The sequence below is a fragment of the Panthera tigris genome, chromosome D1 (assembly GCF_018350195.1).
Source record: "Panthera tigris isolate Pti1 chromosome D1, P.tigris_Pti1_mat1.1, whole genome shotgun sequence".
Taxonomy (NCBI): Eukaryota; Metazoa; Chordata; class Mammalia; order Carnivora; family Felidae; genus Panthera; species Panthera tigris.
The window spans coordinates 64,969,606-64,991,617 of record NC_056669.1 but is presented as its reverse complement, the minus strand read 5'-3'; the positions used below and the strand labels follow the sequence as shown (position 1 = coordinate 64,991,617).

General features: G+C 47.3%; 3 protein-coding genes and 2 non-coding genes across 11 annotated transcripts in view; 2 read left to right on the top strand and 3 right to left on the bottom strand.

Annotated features, from left to right (window-relative positions):
• DENND2B (DENN domain containing 2B) overlaps window positions 1-9,596 on the top strand; it is a 177,917-nt gene extending 168,321 nt beyond the window's left edge. For all 6 annotated transcript variants that reach the window (XM_042957454.1, XM_042957450.1, XM_042957449.1 and 3 more), the window contains 7 exons: window positions 944-1,092; window positions 4,753-4,930; window positions 5,231-5,272; window positions 6,156-6,267; window positions 7,023-7,262; window positions 8,143-8,229; window positions 8,850-9,596. In XM_042957454.1, coding sequence (XP_042813388.1) covers window positions 944-1,092; window positions 4,753-4,930; window positions 5,231-5,272; window positions 6,156-6,267; window positions 7,023-7,262; window positions 8,143-8,229; window positions 8,850-8,884 — 843 coding nt within the window. In that variant the 3' untranslated portion in view covers window positions 8,885-9,596. The remainder of the gene's footprint in view (window positions 1-943; window positions 1,093-4,752; window positions 4,931-5,230; window positions 5,273-6,155; window positions 6,268-7,022; window positions 7,263-8,142; window positions 8,230-8,849) is intronic.
• A 6,223-nt stretch (window positions 9,597-15,819) lies between these two features.
• Window positions 15,820-19,002, bottom strand: RPL27A (ribosomal protein L27a). The gene is given in 5 exon segments (NM_001290589.1): window positions 15,820-15,992; window positions 17,159-17,333; window positions 18,011-18,086; window positions 18,531-18,594; window positions 18,989-19,002. Coding segments are annotated over 5 exon segments (447 nt in total). The 5' UTR covers window positions 18,992-19,002; the 3' UTR covers window positions 15,820-15,863.
• On the bottom strand, window positions 16,115-16,245 carry LOC122231604. The gene has a single exon (XR_006208861.1). It is a non-coding gene; the product is annotated as a small nucleolar RNA SNORA3/SNORA45 family (small nucleolar RNA).
• LOC122231605 lies at window positions 17,702-17,831 on the bottom strand. Its single transcript, XR_006208862.1, has one exon. It is a non-coding gene; the product is annotated as a small nucleolar RNA SNORA3/SNORA45 family (small nucleolar RNA).
• Window positions 19,003-19,357: 355 nt separating the features above from the next.
• TRIM66 (tripartite motif containing 66) overlaps window positions 19,358-22,012 on the top strand; it is a 54,819-nt gene continuing 52,164 nt past the window's right edge. For both annotated transcript variants that reach the window (XM_042957770.1, XM_042957771.1), the window contains exon 1: window positions 19,358-21,753. In XM_042957770.1, the coding sequence (XP_042813704.1) occupies window positions 21,702-21,753 (52 nt within the window). In that variant the 5' untranslated portion in view covers window positions 19,358-21,701. The remainder of the gene's footprint in view (window positions 21,754-22,012) is intronic.

The window sequence follows — 22,012 nt, the reverse complement described above, 5'->3', positions numbered from 1 at the left end:
AGGGGCTCTAAGAGGGAATTTGTTTTTCACCCTGCTTATCAGGAGGCCTGGACCTCCTTGCTGCCCGCATGCGCTGAGAGACTGAGGAGACTCTGCAGGCCCCTGTGACAGCTGCTTTGGCATGGCCTGGGCATCAGCAGTTTCTCCTGCTCTCACAGCTAGGGTCAATTGCTATCCTTCACCCTTTGGATTGCCCTCAGGGAAGTGGCTTTCTATGCCACAGCAGTGACCTTGGGAGTGGCCTTGCAGCACCCTGGAGGGAGGACAGCTAGGTCTGGCCCAGATACAGAAAGTCCTGCTTCCTGGCACTGTTGTGGAATAGCCAGCCCTTCCCTTGTGTTTTCCTTGTCACTGGCACAGAGATTAGACAGGCTGGCAGAGATAGAGGCCAGAATGGTAGGACAAACATGACCTCTGGAAGGAAACTCTAACAGGAAAGGGAGAGGACATGACAACAAGGACACTAGCATTGGCTTTCAAGAGGTGGCAGTCAGGGATACAGAGATGCTGCTCTTCCTATGGCCTGGGGAGCAGCGATTGGTTGTGGGGTCTGTTCAGCGTGGATGCCAAGACCTTTGTTTGGGGAGATGGAAAAGGGGGCGGGGGGTACCCCACAGATAAAGCTGTGTGGTCCCCTCATTCTCCTTATCTGTAAGAATAGTCACCTCTCCTCCTTTTCCTGAGAGCCTGATGGATGGCCCATCAACTCCTTCCTTCTGGAGCCTCCTTCATCGTCCAGTTTGCCCCAGTGCTCAGAGGATAGGTGTCTAAGTACTGTGGTCTGAGAGGAGACAGAGACTGGGTCTTACTGCATGGTGGGGTATATTAGAGACCTGGAAAAGGAAGGTGGGGAGAGAAACCTCCAGCCTGTCAGTTTGTATAGGACCCGGCGTGACACCCACCTGGCCTGCCTAGACCCACTTTCCCCCTTGCTCTCCTGCAGGTGTTAGAGCTGCGGCGGCCCATGGACTCCCGGCTGGAGCATGTGGACTTTGAGTGCCTCTTTACCTGTCTCAGTGTGCGCCAGCTCATCCGAATCTTTGCCTCGCTGCTGCTGGAGCGTCGGGTCATTTTTGTGGCAGATAAGCTCAGGTAGGGCCCAGCAGGGTAAGGGGAAGAAGAGGGGGAAGGCACATCTACTAATTAATCTGACATGTATTTACGAGCCCTGGTATATGCCAGCTACTGTGGTATTGGTGTGGTAGGATTGAGAACCCAAGGGAGGACTTGGCCTGAGGGAAGAGGTGGGACCTTTGTTCTTTTGCCCCAGCCAAGTGTGCAGATACAGATACATTTTATGGAGAAAGGTAGAGTAAGGAGATTTCTGGCTGATGGCTGCACTTCCTCTGAAAGGGCAGGCAAGGCCATCTCTGTGGGATGCTGAGTTTGAGGAGAGGTATGAATTCTAGGCAGAACCACTGTGAGGAAGAGCCAAAGGCACTGACTAGAGGTAGGAGGAGTAATGCTGAGCCCCCCAGGGAGGAACCAGTTAGGGCATCACCTGCAGAGGGCAATTGATTGGCATGACTCAGGGCCAGGCACTTGGGGATTTGTGGAGAAGGACAAGGTGAGGCACTGAGGGTGCTGGGGAGGAGACTGGTTGTAGGAAGGTTGTCTACTCAAACTAGGAAAGGGAAAAAATGTCCAGAGACAGGAGGTACCTGTGAGGCAGGGCAGCTGGTTTAGGGTGAGTAAGAAAAGAGCTGGTTGGATCATAGGTCTTGGTCAGAAATGTTGACATTTATGATTTTACAGGTAGAGGAGTTCTAGATGCCAAGATCTGGTTGTGGCCATGGGAGGGGTGTTGTGGAAGGAGCTGAACTCTTCTAGGCAGTCAGGATTTAAAAGAAAATGTCTCAGTCCATTCAAGCTGCTGTGACAAAATACCAGACTGAGTGGCTTGTAAACAACAGAAATGTATTTCTCAGTTCTAAAGGCTGGATGTCCAAGATCAGGGCACCAACGCGGTTGTGTTCTGGTGAGGGCCTGCTTCTTGGTTCACAGCTCGTCCCTTCTCACTGTGTCCTCATGTGGTGGAAGGGGCGAGGGAGCTCTATGGGTCTGTTTTATAAGGACATGCATCCCATTCATGAGGGCCCCACCCTCATGACCTGAGTACCTCCCAAAGGCCCCACCTCCTAACACTATCATATTTGGGTTTTGGATTTCAGCATAGGAATTTTGGGCACAAATATTTAAACCATAGAGTATGTGTGGGGAGTGGACAGGCAGGGAAAGGATGAGATCTTGGCAACACATTGTGTATTTTTTTGGCCAAAGAATCCATCACAGGAAGAAGTGGTTTCTTTAGATGGGTAGAATTAATTCAGTCATTTGGACATTTGTTAACCTACCTGCTTTGTGCCATACCACGTGCCAGGTGCTAATAGGAGGGGGAGAAAAGGAAAATCCTCTTTCTGGTTGGTCCTCAGTAGGCCCAGGCTCCCTGGGGTCTTTCTGTCTGTGTGAGGGGCTACTGAAGAGAGCTGGAGAAAGGGGCTCCTGAATGCCCTCACAGGGCACTGGGGCAGGAAGCCAGGCCCACCCTTGGCCCAGGAGAAGGAAGAGGAGGAAATGCCAGGGCTGCTGACTTTTCCAGAGAAGGCCAGCCTTAGAAATGAAAACAGCCCCTCACTTCCTGCCCCAGTCTCAGTGTTTCTTTATCCCACAGTTCTTTGTATCTTGTGGGCCCATCAGGTCCTCAGGAAGGGACCAAGCCCAGCAGCTGGAACTAGCCAGGTACAGCAGCTCCATGGGGCCCCTATCTGCTACCTCTCTGCCCCCTGGTTCACTATCCATCAGCAAAGCCACTGGCTGCCCAGCTGTGAGGTTCTGCTCTGGCCAGAGCTTGGTGTCCCTAATGAAGGCTGGACCCTGAGGTTTCTTTTCCTGAAGGTTCCATTCCCTCACTCAGGGCAGGGCCTTATCTTTGCCACCCCCACCCATAGCCCAGCTCCACTAGGGCTCTGAATAGAGCTGTTGTTTTCTGTGGCTGCCCCTGCCTCTGAGCACATTCCTACACCATTCTGGAAGGAAAGTACCCCAAGGCTCTGTTCTTTGCCTGGCTCAGCATTCAAGTTCTGCCACTCTTGGATCTTAGAAAAGATGTCTATCATGCACAGGGTCTGCCTGTGCCTGGGGAGGGGCAGGGTAGGCAGTCCAGTGATGGCATGCAGGCCTGAACTGGGTCAGGGCTCAGTAAGTCCAGCCAGCTCATGTTCCATTGCTCACATTTTAGGTTTTCCACAAATCCTTTATCCCTCTGGTCTAGTTTTATGTCTGAGTATATGGGAGGGATGCACTATGTATATACACAGGTTCTGCAGTGATCAGCCCTAAAACCTTCTGCCTCCAAAGACCCAGGCTCATTGGAGGGGATTGTGGAGATCAGTGTGTCCCTCCACCCTGAGACAGCCCTTTTCTACATCTTTTCTGGATGGCTCTCCTCACCATGTGGGGAGCTGTTGTCCCCAAGGGAAGGGCTGTCAGAGTCAGGACACCTGGGTCTCTTCCTCAAGGCCCAGCACTATTTTAGGTGTCCATAGGGTGGCAGGAGAGCCAGACAAGGCACTGGGTGACAAAATACTTGTGAACATCCAAAGATCCTTCTGTAAGAGGGGGTTTGCTTCTGTCATGGATTGAACCGTGTTCTCCTACTGGTGGGGCATTAGGAAACGGAGAGAATCCCTGCTGGATCTGATCAAGTAGAGTCTATTATGGCTAATAGGTGGGACCAATAGAGGCAGCGGGTCAGAGTGGGAAAGTCAGGTTTAAGACTGAACTTGACTGCAGGCCTCTGCCTTCTCATCTATAATATGGTCCCTAGGGGAGAGCCTTTGATTTTCCTCCCAACAGATGGGTTGTTCAAGCCGGGTGGATCTCCTGTGTTTACCAGTGCCCCACACCGGCCCTTCACGTGGGGAGTATACACTTCCTTCCAGCTAGCACCCTACAGCTCTTCCTCCCTGTCTTGCACTGGTCATTCTGCTCTGATAGCTGGCCCTGTAGTGCTGCTGGGTCTAGAGGCCTGGAGCCCCTTCTAGGCTGAGAGAGGGATGGCCCCACTGAGACCTTAGGTGAGGAAAGGTGGGAGCGGACACTTTTCTCAGCTTGGTGGAATGGTGCCAGGTGCCTCACCTCAGTCAGGGGTCCTCAGTCAGACCACTTTTTGCAATTAGGGAGAGGGGGGTTAGGATAGAGGGCAGAGTAGTCAAGTAACACTGGACTGGGAGATGGGACAACTGGTTGTGTCCTAGGTCGGCCACTTATGAAACCGACCCTTCATATCTGTGGCCCCAGCTGTAAAATGTGGAATTGATAAGATGACCTATGAGGGCTTTCTAGTTCTTCCACATTATGAATTTGTGATCAACTCTTGCTTGCCTTATCCTCATACTCCCTGGCTTGAGCTGATACTCCCTCTCTAAGTTAGGCCTGTCTGTACGTTAGTGTGGCCCTTGGGGTATGTAGGTGAGTCCTTTGTGTGTTCAAGTGTTGCTATACCTTAATCACTGTTCCTAGGTCGAGTCCCACAGAGGGTGGTACCAGTGTCCTTGAGGCCCTGAGTGGTGGGAATGTGGGGTCTTCACCAGCCTGCAGGGGCAGACCCAGACCTGAACTCCATTAGCACTTTTGTTGCACTGGGAGGTTTAACCTATAAAAGGATGTTTTGAACCCATAGCAGGCTCTAATTCCCCTTCACTGAAGGTGCTGGGCCTGGGTTCAGGTGCTTTGTCTCTGTCTGTCTACCAGTACCCTCTCCAGCTGCTCCCATGCTGTGGTGGCCTTGCTCTACCCCTTCTCCTGGCAGCACACCTTCATTCCTGTCCTTCCGGCCTCCATGATTGACATCGTCTGCTGTCCCACACCCTTCCTGGTTGGCCTGCTCTCCAGTTCCCTCCCCAAACTAAAGGAGCTGCCTGTGGAGGAGGTGGGCCACCTGGGGAGCCAGCTGGGCAAGGAGGGGAGGAAGGAAGGGACAGAAGGAACAGAAACTCCCAGAAGGGAGGGGCGGAGGGGGGAAAAAAGGGAGAAAGACCACTGGGATCTTCTCACTTGTGGCTTCTGGGCCTCTCTACCCAGCTCTTACCCTTTCTCCCTGGGTGGTCTGTCCCTGACTGGAGTTATTCCTATTGTCTGACTCTGGGAGTCCAGGAGGTCTGGAGGCCTGGGGAGGGCATTGCAGGGACTCATACCTTGCATCACCGCCACTAATGACTCTTTCTCTTAGGCACTGATGGTGAATCTGGGATCTGACCGATTCATCCGACAGGTAAGAGCAGGACACCACAGAATGTGGCCTGCCCTGGGTGGGTGCTTGTTTGATGCAGGCTGGAGAACACCCAGCACTGTTACACACATTGCTTAACTTTCGTAGCCTCTTTGTTGAGCTCTCTGGGTTCCATATTCACAGAATAGACAAAGGCGGGAGAGGCTGATCTGAGAAGTCTTGACCCCAACAGGATCTGCATTTCTGGTTGGGATTATCCAGTGTGACGGGAGTGTAGGTGTGTGGAGAGCATGGCCTGGAAGTCCAAACACTTGAGCTCTGGCTCTGCCACTTTTGAGCTGCATGGTCTTGGCCAGGCCTCCGAAAATGCCAGGGAATGTCAAGGTTTGCAGTCATCGTGTCAACTTCAAAAAGCCTTTGCTAGTCTGGCTCTCCACTAAGGAGCATAGCCCACGGTGTACCCCCTGGGAATGTACAGTATGTTACACACCACTGACAGCTGTGACTCCTGGGTACAGGCATCAAGGTCCAGACAGACATGGAACCAGACTGCAGAAACAGGAAGGACAGCCTAGCCTTATAACTGAGACACAGGCCGGGCCACAGTTTCCCTGCCCTGAACCAGCTCTGCTTCCCACTTTGGAACTAGAGATCAGGGTGCTGGGCGAGGAACCCCTGACTGGTCCTGGCCAGTGAATGCCACCAACTGTACCACTTTTTACCTGTGTGACCTTGGACAAGTTTCTTAACCTCTCTTTGTGCTCAGCTTCTCATTATAAAATGAGGTTGATAACAGCATCAGGTTTATTGGGAGGAATGAATAAAATTATATATTTAAGTTCTTCAAACAGGGCCTAGCATATAGTAAGTGCTCAGCCAGTGTCAGATGTGATTATGATCACTGTGTGTTTTCCTTCTCCTATAGATGGATGATGAGGACACGCTGTTACCGAGGAAGTTACAGGCGGCTCTGGAGCAGGCTCTAGAGAGGAAGAATGAACTGATCTCCCAGGACTCTGACAGTGACTCTGATGATGGTGAGTGAGGCTTGCCCTGGGCAGGATCAGCTCTGCCCCCAGACTCCCTCTGCTCTGGGTCTGGGCTTCATGGTACTGGGACCCTGTTTCTACACACCAGACCCTTCTGGTTGATGAGGCTTCAGATATAGGACCTTGGTCTCAGTCTAGCCTAGAAATCTCTAGCCCCACTACCAGTGGGCTCAGGGAATAATGGGACTAAGGGGAGAGAAGTATTGTGGTGTCTTGTCAAAGAAACATAAACAACACTGGGGGCGCTTCTAGCGAGGCCCAGGCTATAAAGCTACCCTCTTCCCTCTAATTCTTCTCTACCTCAGGAGGTTTGAGAAGGAAAACCCAAAGACATGTGGCAACCACAGGACTCTTTTTGCTGACAGAAAACTAGTTATTCCTCCCTCTGGGGCCTTGCCTTGAGCCCCTGCAGGAGACAGAGGTAACTTCCTCTTCTTGTGAAGCCGGGAAAACCACCAAGGGTGAGGAGTGTGGGGAAAGTGATCCTCTGGTCTCTGATTTCCACTCTCATTCACTCGTGAATATTTGCCAACTTCCATGTTCAGACAGTCATTTCTGATCTTCCAGCTCAGGGGCTAGTTACAAGGCCAGGAGCACAAGAGATAAGGTTTCAAAAACAGATAAGTGGTTCTGGCTGGAAGTTCTCTTGGGAGAGGGAGACAAAACCAGCTGGAAGGTGGGGTTGCAGGTTGGAGATTACAGATTCTTGACCTGAACCTCAAAGATTATCTTTTCTTTTCCAGAATGTAATACCCTCAATGGGCTGGTGTCAGAGGTGTTTATCCGGTTCTTTGTGGAGACTGTTGGGCACTACTCCCTCTTCCTGACCCAGAGTGAGAAGGGGGAGAGGGCCTTTCAGCGAGAAGCCTTCCGCAAGTCTGTGGCCTCCAAGAGCATCCGCCGTTTTCTGGAGGTTTTTATGGAGTCTCAGATGTTTGCTGGCTTCATCCAAGACAGGGAGCTAAGAAAGTGTCGTGCAAAGGGTAAGGCCAGAAGAGCTTGGGGTTGGGGGCTATGGGCCCTCTCCTCTACGTTTTCTGCTACTACAGGGCTGAATAGTTAGGTACTGTGATGGAAACTCTTGGGTATCATCAGCGAGGGCCAGTCCTCCTAACATTCCTTTCTTCTCATAGAAACTGCCAAGGGAGCTCTCTTCTGCTCCTGTCCCAGTAGATGCTGTCACAAGACTGTGAGCAGGCTGGAGCCACGTGGTTAGAGAGTAGGACTCCTCTCTACCCAAGAGTGGCATGCCATTGGTTGCCCATCCCCTCCTCAGATGCCTTTCTTATTCAGAGAAAAAGATAAGACTGAGCAATTTCGGGGGTTCTGAGAATCACAGGTTGGAAAAGCCCTTGAAGAAGATTGAGCTAGCTTTCTGTCTGAGGTTGGTGGCAGCCACCGTTCAGAGGCTCAGCTCACTCTAGGACCTTTTTTATAAAATCTCATCAAGATCTTTCTGTCTAACCTCAGGGTTGTTATTTCTTCTATCCACTACTACTGCCCATTTAGTCTAACAAATCTTTTGGAACAACATAGTAGAGTGATTTAAGAGGAACTAGAGAAGGTGCCCAGTTCTGAAATCAGGAATGGCATCTTTGCGTTATGGAATACAGTTCAGGGCCAGGGATGTGCACTGGGAACCAAGGTACTGAGGGCTTCTTGCTTCAGCAATGAACACAGTGAGATATCATTAATTATAGTTCCAATGAAACAGTCTGAATTCTAACAAGATGCTGCCATAAATTATAATTGCAGATCTTCAGTTTCTCCGTTTTGGGGATCTGTGCCCATGATCCCCTCCAATAGGCCTCCCCTTTCCTCCCTGCAATGACTGTTCTCTTCCCTGTTCCTCCTCTTCCCCAGGCCTCTTTGAGCAGCGAGTGGAGCAGTATTTAGAGGAACTCCCAGACACTGAACAGAGTGGGATGAATAAGTTTCTCCGAGGTTTGGGTAAGAAGCATGGTCACTGATGAGATGGGTGTTCAGCAAGAAGGCTGTGTCCAAACTTCTCTAAACCAGTACCATCATTGGATATTTATACTGGGGCTGTAGACCGAACAGTAAGAGATCCCCTGGCGAAGAGGTTCCCAGCCCAGTGCTCCAAGACCATTTACCACATTTACCAAACTGCAGAACCAGGAGAAACCACAGATCCCTACATAAATCAGGTCTTTTTCAGTGTACTCCTTCCTGAGTGAATATGAGGATGTTAGGGGCAGGGAGCTTTTCGCTAGGCCATAAAGGAGTCTACAGAAGTCGAGGTGCTAGAGTGTCCTTCTCTGAAAACCTCCACTCCCTTGAAAGAGCTTAGCCAATTAAATCATGGAATCATAGAATGTCTCAGTTTAAAGGGAAATTGGGGCCAAAGAAGCTAAATAGCTTGCCCATATAGCCCCACAGTGATTGATACCAGTGCCCTAATTAGAGCTCTAGCATATTTTCGATGCCCTGAATCAGATCTGTCACAGCTGAAGTCCAGTCTTTCTAATCCTGTCTCCCACTGAGAGGGTTAGGGCTATTGGAAGAATTGATGATGAAACATTCTCACTCTTGCCCTCTCTGACCCACAGGCAACAAAATGAAGTTCCTCCACAAGAAGAATTAAGCCCCTTTCCCAGTAAGAGTCCAGTGCCTTGCAGAGCCTGGAGCCTGTGGAGGGGGCCAGCTTGGGACCCTCTGGGCCAACTGTGGCTGCTCTGCCCCCACAGACCCCACCTTCCAAGCCAGCCCACCTCTGCCTTCACGATATCCCGGGATACTGTTTGTAAATAATCTGCTGTAAGCTTTCTTATCTCTTTTTGTAACAAGCAAAGAGAATCTGGTAAATATTTGTATATTCCCAAGGGGCTGGGTGCTGGCGACTAGCCAATTATGTGCAGCTGACTGTCTCAGCCGAACCACTGATCTTTCCCTGGAGGCTCCTGGCCTGCCTGCCTGAGGTCCCTGCTGCCAGTCTTGGGCCCTGGAGAGCAGATGCTGTCTTGTTCTGTACAGGACTTTTTTTTTTTTTTTATCTTAGAGTTTCTATTTTTTTCTAGTAGTCCCCTCCCCTGACCCTCTGTTTTTGAAAGGCAAAGGCCAATCAATCCCCATTTGCAGTATGGTACCAGGCTCTCAGGTCTGGCCTTCTCTTGTTCCTCCTACCTTTGTGATGGTCAGTGAGTCATGGGAAGCCCACCCCTCCACCCCCCAGCTGTGCCAGTGATCTCTGGGCCCAGCTCCCAGTCCGTGGTGGCCATGATGCGGTACAGGGCATCCCTCCTTCCCACCATCTACGGGTGTTCTCAATAAACAGTGTACAGTTGTTTGGGCCCAGAGCCCTATGTGTTCCTTGGCTTTATTCATTATCTAGAGTTCTCTCTCCTGGGGGAAGGGCTGAGATAGGCCAGTCAGGAATGAAACACCATCATGTAGGGAGTTGAGTACCTCATTAAGAGTTTAGCTTTAGTGTGAGTCACTTACCTCCCCTGAAATCAAGTTCTCTAGCTTGAACTGTGTCACTGGTCTTAGAAGATACCTAGTCATCGTTCTTGTTCACCTTTCCTCTTCAGTAACCCAACTGTTCAGACTCTCTGTACATGTTCCCACTGATGCAAAGAATGCTCAGTGCTTTTGGCTCCACTGTTAGGTGAATCTTAACATTTTCCTATTTAGTATGAAGCCCTTAAGATATGATTGAGTATCCTGATATTGGTGGGTGAAACTCAGCAAAAGCCAACCCAGGCTTGCTCATAGCTCTGGTCTGTTGCCTACAGCTCTTCTGTCATTCTGTGACTAGTTTTTCCTGTTGGAACCCGAGGTTTGCATGCAGAAAGTTCTGCTACATTTCATGGAAAAGCAAGAAGAGAAACAGGGTGGGAAATATAGGTGGCTTAGGCTTTCCACCCACCCAACGCCTTCGCAGAGTAGAAACCTTGAAAATGTCCAAGATGAGGCATTCAGCTGGAATTCTTTTCACTGGAATTTGGTTTGGGTCTGGCAGGATTTGAACCAAGGAGTAGAGCTTTTCTCTCCTTCCACCCTGGCCTACTTAAACAGGAGACAAAACCCTATCCTGAGTCCCTTCCCTTCTCCCTGTTTCCACTGATGTCTGCGCAGGTCCCAACCTGTCTGTGGCTTGAGGTTGCTAACTGCCTCATAAAGCAAAGTAGAGGGTTTGTCTTCTCTGAAAAAGCCTACTGTATAGTTGGCTTTGGCATCTTCCAGGTATAGAGAGAAAACTGCTTATAACCATAAAGTCCAGAGTCCAGTGTAGTTACTGTCCTTGGCTTCATGATAGTCATAGAAGTGGATTCTTTAACAATATAATAATAATTTCCAAAAGGTGCTCCTTCTTTCCTTCTCTTATTTCCTCTCTTTTTTAACATGATTTCAAAGAACCCTCAAGACGTGATCAGATCACATGATATATAGGTATAAATGCTTTTTTTAAGAAAATTTGAAACTTTTATATATCTTTAAAATCTTAAGATACCTAAGATTAACCCATAGGATTCCTTCCTCCTACGATGGCCACAGTTCTCATCCTAATTCAGATAATCAGTACTGGCACATGATGCCTCTGGTTGGGCTGCAAAGGTCCATATGGTGAGTACTATGGGCAAGACACAGAAATTTCTGGGGGGAATGTAGAGGAGGGTGTGACCAGGGGATCTGGTGTGGGGTTGACAAAAAGTGGTCAGACCTTCTTTTAAAAAAAAAAAAATTTTTAATGTTTATTTTTGAGAGAGAGAGAGAGCGAGCGAGCGCGCGAGCATGAGCAGGGGAGGGGCAGAGAGAGGGGGAGACACAGAATTGGAAGCAGGCTCCAGGCTCTGAGCTGTCAGCACAGAGCCCGACACGGGGCTCGAACTCATGAACTGTGAGATCACGACCTGAGCTGAAGTCGGACACTCAACTGACTGAGCCACCCAGGCTCCCCAAAAAGTGGTCAGGACTTCTTTCCAAGCTCTGTTTCACATGGTCTCTTGACCCCTAAACAGATGGTTCTCAATCCTATCACCATCCAACACTCTACTTTTCTATAGCAAATACTCTTAACTCTACCCTTTACTACCTTGAAATGAAATTCATAGATAATATAACCTACCTAAACACATCTTAACTTTAATATAAATAGGGATAAATAAAAGTATTTTGTTTTAACATGTATTTAAATATGTAAATGCTTGGGCACAGATACACTTAGAGACACAGTGAGGTCAGATGCTCAAACCTGTACACAGAGTTACTGTGAACGCAGTAGCTACACATGCAGACAGAGAAGAGTGTTTTGTATTAGTAACTCAGATTCTACTGAGTATGTACTGGGTTGAACAACTTTTGGTAGTATTCTGAAGAAAACCCAGTACGAACTTCCATTGACTTAAACAGCATTTGGAATCCTGGAAAGCTGAGAAGTATATGAACTGGAACAAAAAAAGTTTTTTTTATTACGTATAAAATGATCTAAACTAAAATTTTCTTTGTTGTTTGGAATCAACCCCATACATCGCAGGACATTTAGCACCATGCTTGGTTGCTTCCCCTCCCTGTGACAAAAACTTCCCTCCCCATTTATTTCCAAATTGCACCCCCTAAAGGATGGTATTGCCACCATTGAGAACAAATGTCCTTAAATAGTGCCTTTCTGACAACCCTGGGTTAGTTGCTCAGGGATAATACAGTGCTGTCTCCTTTACCAAAAGCCCCAATATCTGTGGAGTGTCAGCCCTCTATTCTGGAGTTTAAAAAGGTCCAGGGTTTTCTCCTCAATCAGTATGGTAGAGCAGGGCAGGCTGCCCCATTATATCTTTAAATGCTTATTTTTTCTTTCTCTCTGTCTCTTTCTTTCTTTACTAAGTAACCATGCTCTATAAGCAGTAGTGTCAAAAATGAGGAGAGGAGTGTGGGCTTCTTAAGGGCAGTATTTTGAAGGAGTGCCCCTGGAAAACAGTATTATTTCAACTCTGGCTCACATCGAATGGTGCGTGAAATTAGAGACCTAAGAAAATCACTCTGATTATAATCACAGCTCAGTTATATTTTTGTTAAAAATAATACCCTTTATTTCCCATGTAGACTTGTAACTTACCTTGTACCCAAAATGACTTATTTATAAAGATACATAAACTATTTTTTTTAAAAAAAACTTAAAGTGGGAATAAAAGTAAAACAAAGAGCCAGAATGAAGCATAATGAATGCTTTAACACTTTTAAGGATGATACACAAAATTATTTTCTTGAGCCAGATAATGTGGTGGTATGCATTACAAAACATCTTAGGTTTATTTGCCTATGCAGGTGGTGGTGGGTATCACATAAAAGGTCATGAAAACTCTAGACCAAGAGAAAATATTACTTTTCAGTACTGGCAAGCTATTGGTAGCTTTCAAATTATTTTCTGTCCATTTATATTGCCTTTTAATACGAAAATAATATGCATTGGCTAAGCAAGAAACTCAAACTACCGAAACATGCATCTCTCCCAAAGTTCATGAGGAAATGCCGGCTCAGTTTTATGTTCTTCCAGAATATTCCCGCGTGTGTACAAGCAGGTACCCAAAATAACTTTAACATAGCCGGCGCTCATCTTTTTGAAAACTGAAACTAATTCTGAGAAGTTTGGAAATTCCCCTTCTAACGTGTATAAAGGTCATGTTAACGCAAGTGAGGCCGAAGCAGGATCTAAAGCTCTGTGAGGTTAGCTGGGCCTCCCCTCCCCCCTGGAGGAGCCCACTCCCCCCGGGAGCAGGCGGGTATTAAACTCCCCCACCCCGGCCTTGCAGGGTAAAGTCTCCCGGCCGCGACACAGCGCGGCCCGCCCCCTGCCGGAACCGGCTGAGCACTGAGACTGAGCAAACGCCAAAAGGGCTTCCGGCCGTAGGAGTGGTAAAGGTCAACGTGACCCCGGAACCAGAACTTCACACCCTCCGGAAGTAGTTTCTCAGGGGCTGACGGAGTAGAGCTGCCTAACGTGGGTGTTGAATGAAGGCGTCGCCAAGATAGGGCAGTGTACGCCCGTGAGGGCAGGCACAGGAGCGCCAACCTCTGCAGGTCTCTGGCTGTCATCCCCGTAGCCTCCCTTCCAGTGGAGGCGGATGTGGAGGCGGATGTAGACGCTGAGCCTACCCAGGCAGAAGGCACGTATTTGAATTTAAAACAATTTTTAGCAGATTTTGATAATGGGGTCCAATTTTGCCAATTATATGGCCGTTATTGCCAACAAAGCTTGTTATGGCTACAGCCTCGAGGTTTGAATAAAAATATATTTAAAGCACACGTACCTTAGGCCGTAAGTTATCTCCTTGGCAATTCAAGCTTATGGAAAATTTAGCTGTTAACCTTATGTGCTTGGTAACATTGTTCTTCACAATTTGAATAGGTAAACGAATGGTTTAAGGAAATGGGAGTTACAGGGGTACCTGACAAAATTCTGTTCCCCATGTATGGGAGGGCGTTAACTCTATATACATCTATCAGCTACTAGAGACCTAGCAGTAGGGGCCTCTGTGCCTACAGGGCAGGCTCAAAGCTTGGCAGTTTCAACATTTTGTTACCTCCGCATGGACCATTGTTAATCTAAGCAGTGGTACCTTGCACTCAACTCAAACAGTCACAGCGTAAGGTTTGCATTTGGTCCCATCAAATGAGCCAAATGGTCACTACAGGTCTGCTTGGAACATGAAAGTATGGCTTTTCATTGGTCACTTAGCTTCCTTGGCATTAACACCTGCAAAAAAAAAATCAAAGCGTCTGCCAACTTGTTAGTTGTAGATGCTTGAGTAAATGAACCAGGCAACTGACCCTGCCCTTCCCAGGCCAGGTACATGGTCTGGTACCTCAACTGTCTTCGACCTAAAATAACTGAGGGACTTTCACATTCAGGGTGTCCATTTACAACAGGATTGGAAGGAGTATTATCCCATTCAACCCCATCCTGTTTATGGACAGTGAGGCTACATGGTACAAATAATGAATTTCCAAGAAAGACCCTGGCTATTAAGGAACTAATTTTCATCTATCTTTCACTAAACCCAACCTGTCCAGGCCTAACCATTTTGCTGGTCAGCCCTACCCCAATTCACCCACTCACCAAGTCCTGTCCATTGGGTCTTGTGAATCCTACTTTGTTTTCTCATTCCCATTTTCTTGGTTCTCCCACTGTAGCCCACTCCCTAGCTACATTCTCCCTTGAATGCTTATTGCCCACCTAACACTTGCTTAACTTTTCCAAGTTGGTAAGCATGTATGCTCTTTCCTCTGCTTTGATCATTTTGCCTTGACTTAATCAGACCAAGGGGCTTTTCTTGTCTGCTTCCCTAACTGTCAAAAAGGTTTAGTAAAGCCTTCCATTTTACTTAATCCACACAATCCTCAATTTTAAAGATGAGAAAACTGGACTAAACTTAAGCCACCACAGCTGTTATGGTTTGGACTGCAATCTCAAACTTCATCTCAATCTTTTAAGATACTGTATTTATACATCTTTGGATCTTCAGTGTCTATTTGGAATCAATTAAACATTACTCTTATCAACTATAACCTGTTTAAACTGATGGCCTCAGCTTCCATTTTATAGGTACACTATGGGAAAACCCATGGGTTTTATCTTTCTCCATCAGGACTATTACAAAGAAGCAAATCCAAATGATAAAGTTGTTTGTACAAGGGAGGAAAGCCTTCCTGGCACTTTTCTTAACCAAATCCACAAAGTTTGCTCCCCTGTGCTTCCTTATGTTTGAGGGTCTGCAAAATCCCCACCTGATTCCAGCTTCTGGCTTTTAGGATTTCCCAAATTCTATACTAGGAACATTTCAGACCAGAATCATTAATATCTCATGATGTATTTCTTTGAACATTATGACTCCTCTGCACAAGGACACAGGCTTTCTAGATTCCAAACCACTCTGATGTGTAAAAGCCCTGGTGCACTTAACATTCAGATTGGTAGGCCCCATCTCAAGATTTTGGTTATGACTAGAACAGTGTGGTACAAGATGAGGGAGCCAAGGAGGAAAAACTTTAGTTTCAGGAATTACATCTTTCACAATTGCTTCAATCCTAACACATTGTTCACTATTTAAAATGTGCCTATCAAACTGAGTCTTCCTCTTTCCAGGTGCCTGGCTCAGTCAGTAGTGCATGCAACTTGATCTCTGGGTTATGAGTTAAAGCCCCCACACTGGGTGTATAGCTTACTTCAAAACAAAACAAAACAAACCCCTCCACACACAAAAATCCCGAATCTCCCCCGTGAGCCATGCATGACAGTTAAGGGTATTCTCCCACTCACTGTATTTTCAGAGTATACAATGCAAAGCAGGCCTTTCAACTCTAAGATACACAAATATGCTATCAACAAATATTCTCACTTTATAAATGTTCAAGGTAGGTAATGGGCCAAGTCCTTTTAAGTACTGGTGCTATCTCTTGCACATTTTCTGAGTTGGCAAAGGAGCTCAGGCCCTCATACCCTTACTCCTGGATCTGTTACGTGGCTTTCCAATGTACAGGTAAGAGAGGTAGGGGTGCTAAAGAACTTACACCCAGACCAGAAGAGAAAAGCAGTTGTTAGTATTTAATGAACCTCTCTCCATGTGGCTTCAGGCTACCAGGACACAGGCTCCCCCCACACCCTTAATCTTCTCCTCAGCTCTTCTACTGAAGAATTTGGCCTTCACGATGACAGGCTGTTTGGGGAGCTTTCCCTTTCCCAATACTTTGTAGTAGCCCTGGAGAGATTGGAAAAAAAAAAAAAAAAAAGAGTTTATAACACACACCATTGCGGGTACCAACTCCCTGATGCGTATAAAGAAAGATGTCTGCCAATCTGCTCCATCTAGGAACTGGGAGGGCATGTTTCTGATCTGGGCACTACCGGGGGCACAGAATGCCCTCGCCAGTGAATCAAGACCAGTGGATTCTCTCTGAGGACTCTAGCACACCAGGACAAGAGATGTGTCAGGATGTGACTCTAGCCTCAGGCAAAGCACAAACTCCCCTCTCCAATTACTAGCTGATTAACAACAAAAAAAAGAAAAAAAAAGAAAGGGAAAACCACATTCCCAGCAGTATTCCAAGAAGTCCTGCCCATGAAAATTGCTCAAGTGATGTTACACAGGGAAAAGGGATTTAAAACTTAACTGAAAGCCCCCTTAAGATTTAGAATACCTCCACACCCATGGGAGCTGACACTACGCCCAGAGCTCCAAAAAGATATACAAAAATGCTTTGTCATCATCAGTGTTTTGGGGTGTGGGTGGGAATCTCTTCAGATAATGTAGCTCCTTAAATAACAATCAAACATATTAGGACTTTATTCTGTAAGGGGAATAAAGATTCAAGAGCTGTGCCTCATGTAAGCAGACCAGAGCCAGTTGAGTTAACATACTGCCAAAAGCTCAGGCCAGAAATGCAAACCTGTACAAATCAGGGCAATAGTGGGAATGAAACTATGGATTGGAAAAACATTCAAGAAAGAATACAAGTACTTGAATGAATGAGTGACAGGAAAGATTATTATTCTTCCAATATTTTGCTTGAATCACAATTGAGCTCAATTTTGGTGAGTTAGCTGTGACAATTCTATCAAAAGGTGGACCAGTCTGAGGGCACCTGGGTGGCTTAGTCGGTCAAGTGTCCAACTCTTTATTCGGCTCAGGTCACGATCTCATGGTTTGTGGAATTGAGCCACACATCAGAATTCTCTCTCTGCCGCTCCCCACTCCTGCATGCAAGTAATCTCTTGCTCTCAAAATACACATTTTTTTTTTTTTTTAAAAGGTGGAACTGTCTAGTAGATAACAGGGTATAGATTCCAGGTAGGAGATCAAGTAGATTAGATTACTAAGAATTTTAAGACGCAAGGACCATATAAAGGTAACAAATATTCACTCACCGATCGCACCACATCAATGATAGGAGCAGCTCCAGTCTTGTTTTTGGCAGCATTTACCCGTGTCTGCTCACTGACCAAGGTCCACAGTTTATCAAGGTTAACAGTTGGGCAGAAGCTCTGGTTCCTTTTTAAGTGGTAATGCCTCATACCAACTTTTCCAAAGTAACCTGGATGACTGGGAAGAGACGGGCAATCACTTTAATGATCTCCCTTTAGTGATGTTTACCATCCTCACTGTCCATCTCCCTTGGTTATAGTGTAAATTGTTCACTGGTGGATTATAGTGAAATAGCAGGTACCCCATTCGTTGCTGAATTAAAACAAATCTTTAAGAAAAGCCTCCAAAGATGTTCAGGAGTAAAAAACTACCCTTATTTCATGGAACCAGAAGTCACTTAGAAAGTAAGAGGCAGTGCCAAGACTAAAGGTCTTCCAGCTCACTTGACAAAATTTTATGGAAAATCAACACATTCTTAGAATAGAGGTTTTCTAAGCAAATTTGGGGGAATAAGTGTATCTAACAGGTATACAGGTTAATCTGATGCATGTCACTAACCCGGTGACTGACTATGCCATGAGGGTCACAGCCAGTGAATAAGGTCAGCAATTACTCTTCGAGGACTCTAGCACACCAAGGCAATAGGTGATACCCAAGCGTGACTCTAGCCTCGATGACAAGTTCTCAGTTCACATCAAATGGTAACCTGGTGAAAGGTAAAAGCCAGGAAGAGACAAGGCTTTTGAGTGGTAAGAGGCTTGCTTCCCATTAAAGGTGTTCTAGGGCAGCCCTCTGCCCCTAAATGCAGACTGCCAGTGCCAGTGAAAAGTACAGTACAGCTAAGAGGCACTCACTATTTGTCAAAGTTGATCCTGTGGTGATGCATGCCACCAGCATTACCCCGGCCTCCTGGGTGCTTCCGGTGCTTGCCTGCAAGAATACAAAGTTACAGTTAACAGAGCCCTCACCAGCCCCTCAATTCTTCTCCCAAAACGATTTCCCCACATTTCTGCATCTCTACTTATCTTGTTCCCAGTCTACAATACCTCTCTAAGCATTGCTATTCCTTCAAAACTCCAGGTGAAACATCTCTATGCAGTGTTCCACATCACAGCACTATCCACAGTGCTCCATGCCTTCAATCAATTCAACACTTTGCCCCAGTTTTCATTCATTCCTCCAAATGATGTGAAATTCCCTAAAAATGGAGTACTGGTGAGAATTCTCACAGGGGAAAGAAAAAAAACAGCTGACATTCAAACTTAATCCGAATGACCACACAAAGCTAACCCACTTCTACCCTACCTACTTCCTGGCTAGCTAAGCACCCGGCAGGGAGTTCAAAGCAGACCGGGATGGGACGCCGGCACTTACCAATGCGGCCGTGGCCATGGCTCACGTGGCCCCGAAGTTTCCGGGTCTTTCTCAGTCTGGATGGCTGTATGGAAAAAGGTGCTTGGTATTAAGGCCAAAGGGAGGTAGGTGTGGCAGGGGGCCAACTTGCCCGTCTGCGAGGCGTCTGTAGGCCTGGGGAATTAAGATCTGCTTTGTAGCACATTCAGCAAAGTTGATATTACGAACTGGCCTGGGGACAAGCGGCCTCATCAGGGCGGCGCCCAAGCGCGCCGGCCCGCGTGTCTCAGAGACCCAAACTCCGAGCGGAGCACGCGGCACCAAGGCCCCAGGCCCCGGCCGGGCACCCTGCGCTGAGGCCTGTCATGCGCGGCCTGGGAGACCGGGCTAAGGTGAGGGGTGGGTGGTTGGGGTGCAACGCGAGTGGAGCTCGCGGCCTGAACCAGCAACAACGGGGAAGCACGAAAATAAGCACCTACCATGTCGGCGGCCCAGAAGAAAGAGGGAGGCCTCCGCGAAATCTCGCGGTACTGACAACGGAGGCGGAGCCAATGAGACTCACTTCCGGCCAGGGAGACCCGGCCTTGGGCGGGGCCTCTTGGGTCTCGCGGGTCTCGCGTGACTCTGAGGCTGGCCCCCTGCCTCTTTCTGCGGGGTGTCCTGGTCCTCTCCAGGAAATACCACTGGACCTGACATGTGGGCCTCGTGCTGGTCGCTACCTTCTTTCGCTCTGGCTCTGAGGCTGAGAGCTTTCGCGGAATCCGGCGCTTGGGGCGCTGTGTAGTACAAGCTGTCGCGGTGACTTGGCCCTGGAACCCGACTAGGCCACCGTACCCATCAGACGCCCCAGTTCTGAGTCGTCCAACGCGTCTCGCTCCGTTCTTGCGGTCTGCTCGGCCCTGGCGGTAGCGGTTGCTCTCTTGTCTCCCAGCCGCAGTGAGGATTCGCGAGACGCTATTTGATCCTCAGCGTGCTTACCGGGTGTCTCGCTCTGCTACCTTTGGAGTCTTTCACTAGATGTCTCCACCACCCACCGGCACCTGCTGACCTACACTCCAGGGAGGCGTTCGGTCTTAATTCCTCCTTTGCCCTTGGTGCTATCATCTGGGCCTCCACAGATTGAACAATCTGATATACTTCAGGCACCAGTATACCTGGTTGCTTTATGGTACTTTTTATACAGACTCTGTAAATACTTTTTCTAACCACCCAGTTTGAATTTTCACCTGAACCTAGTTGACATGGCCGTGACCTCCTCTCCTGGACTAGAGAATCCCTGTTCACTTCGACCCAGTGCAAGTGTCTCTTTTCCTGTGAAACTTCTCTGACCCATTCAGTCATTGTTGCTTACTTTCCCCACTTGTGCCCTCACACAATCAAGTACATAGCTCTTATATAATTCTTGATCCACATTTGTCTTCCGTACTAGACCAAATTCCTTAATGGCTCAGGAATATTTTCTTTTATCCATGCACTCCCAGTTCCTGGCATGTAGTGCATGTTCAACAAATTATTAAGTGACCTAATGTAACTACTCTCACCTCCCTGTCTTCACTAACTGGAAGAGCCCTCTTTCGAGTCTCAATCAGTGTTCGAAATCCCATTCTTTCAATTACTCTGTGTGTGTATTTATTTTCCCTGCCCCATTCCTGTCAGCTAAAATATATTTTAGCTAAATATCCTAAATTCTCCCTGACTGTCTTCTACCTGCTACCCTGGCTTTTTCCTTTACAGCCAAGCTCCCCAAAAGCAAAGTCTACAAATTCTGTCCATTTGTTCATTTCCCATTCATTGTTTAATCCACTGCAATCTAGCCCTCAGCTACACTACTTCAATGAAATTGCTCTTATTCGAAGCATCAATTAAATACCAGTTGAATGGACTCTTCCTATTCCTCATACCACTTCTCTCTGTTGTACTTTACCTCTTTCACTTCTTTATAGAAATTCTTGCCTTCTTCCTGTCTCTCTGGCCACTTCACAGCCTTTTCAGGTTCTTCTAATTTTATGCACCATTCAAGTGGTGATATTTTTCACCCTCCGGTTCTTGCTCTTTATCTTTTCACAATACACAGTCTTCTTGGGCGAATTTATTTTGGGTGGCTTCAATTCACAATGTTATTGCTGAGCTCCACACTCATGTGTTTACTTAATTTCTGATTATTATTCCTTGGACATTCTACAGACAAACTAGGTAAACATATTCAAAGACTTCAATTTTCCTTTCTCACTGGTGCCTTCTCCTTTATACTGTATCTTGGTGAGTGGTGCTCATGTCCACTTAGATAGTGATGTCATGGACACCTGAAAATTGTTCCCGAGCCTTCTTTTCCTCTAATACACTGTCACCATATCCGTTTGTCCTCTATCTCAGATTTGCTTCCTCCTTTCAAGCCCCCATGACACTGCCTTCATTAAGACCCTCATCATGTCTCTTATCCTGAGTTCAGCATCCTCTTGTGGCACCCTGCTTGCATTCTAACCCTCCTCCAGTCCCTTCATCCTTCACACCTCTGCCAGGTTAATCTTCCCAAAACATAACTTTCATCCTTTCACTTACTTGATCAAAAAGTTGGATAGCTCCCTATTACCTACAGAAAGGCCTATGTACCTTTCCAAACCAACCTCAGCTTTTCCTCTTATAGCAGCTTTCTACTGTAGCCAAACTTGGTACATCCATTCTACCTTTTTGCCTGTGCTGGTGCCATTTCTCATGCCTATACTGCTCATCTTATTCCTGAACAGATATCCTGAATCTCCCTCAACGTTTAGGGCCCACCTTATATTCTGCTTCTTCCCAGAACACTCCAGTCCAGAGTGATAATAGCCAAATACACCTTGCAATCTTACAAATTGCCTCTGCCTGAGAGGTCAACACTACCAGCTCCATTTTATGAATGAGAATGAAAGAATTGAGGCACAGAAGTTTGAATGACTTACCGGTGGCTACAGAGCTGCCAAGATACAGAGCCTGGGCCTACCTAGCCTTTAGTCTTCTCTTTCCAGATCTGCTTTTACCTCAGTGACCACTCCCTCTCTGACCTCACAGTATTATGGTCTTCATCACTCCTTCAGTCCTCAATCACATACTACCTGTGGCCAGCAGAAACAGGGGTCTTGAGAGTTGGGGGCAAGGTCTAAGAAGAGATCACCCTGTATTTGACATTGAAGTTGGCCAGGAAGTGCACAAGGGATGAACCGAGCTACCTGGAAACTACCCTTGGGAACATGGTCTGTGAATGGAGGTAAGCTGGGCAGAGCTTTGGGAATGAAAGGTAACCATCAAGTGTCTTGTGAGGAGGGCCTAGAGCCAGGACAAATACTGTTCAGGGGGTATAGGTAGGGTTCTGGGTAATTGGCACTGCTTCTGGATAGTTTTGCCAGGTTCTTTGGTTATAGAGGAGCTATATCCTATCCCTCAGGCCATCCATCTGAATGGAAATTCTCCGAGTGGACCAGCACTCTGTGTTGGGTTCTGTGTTCACCTAACATTCTTCTCATTGA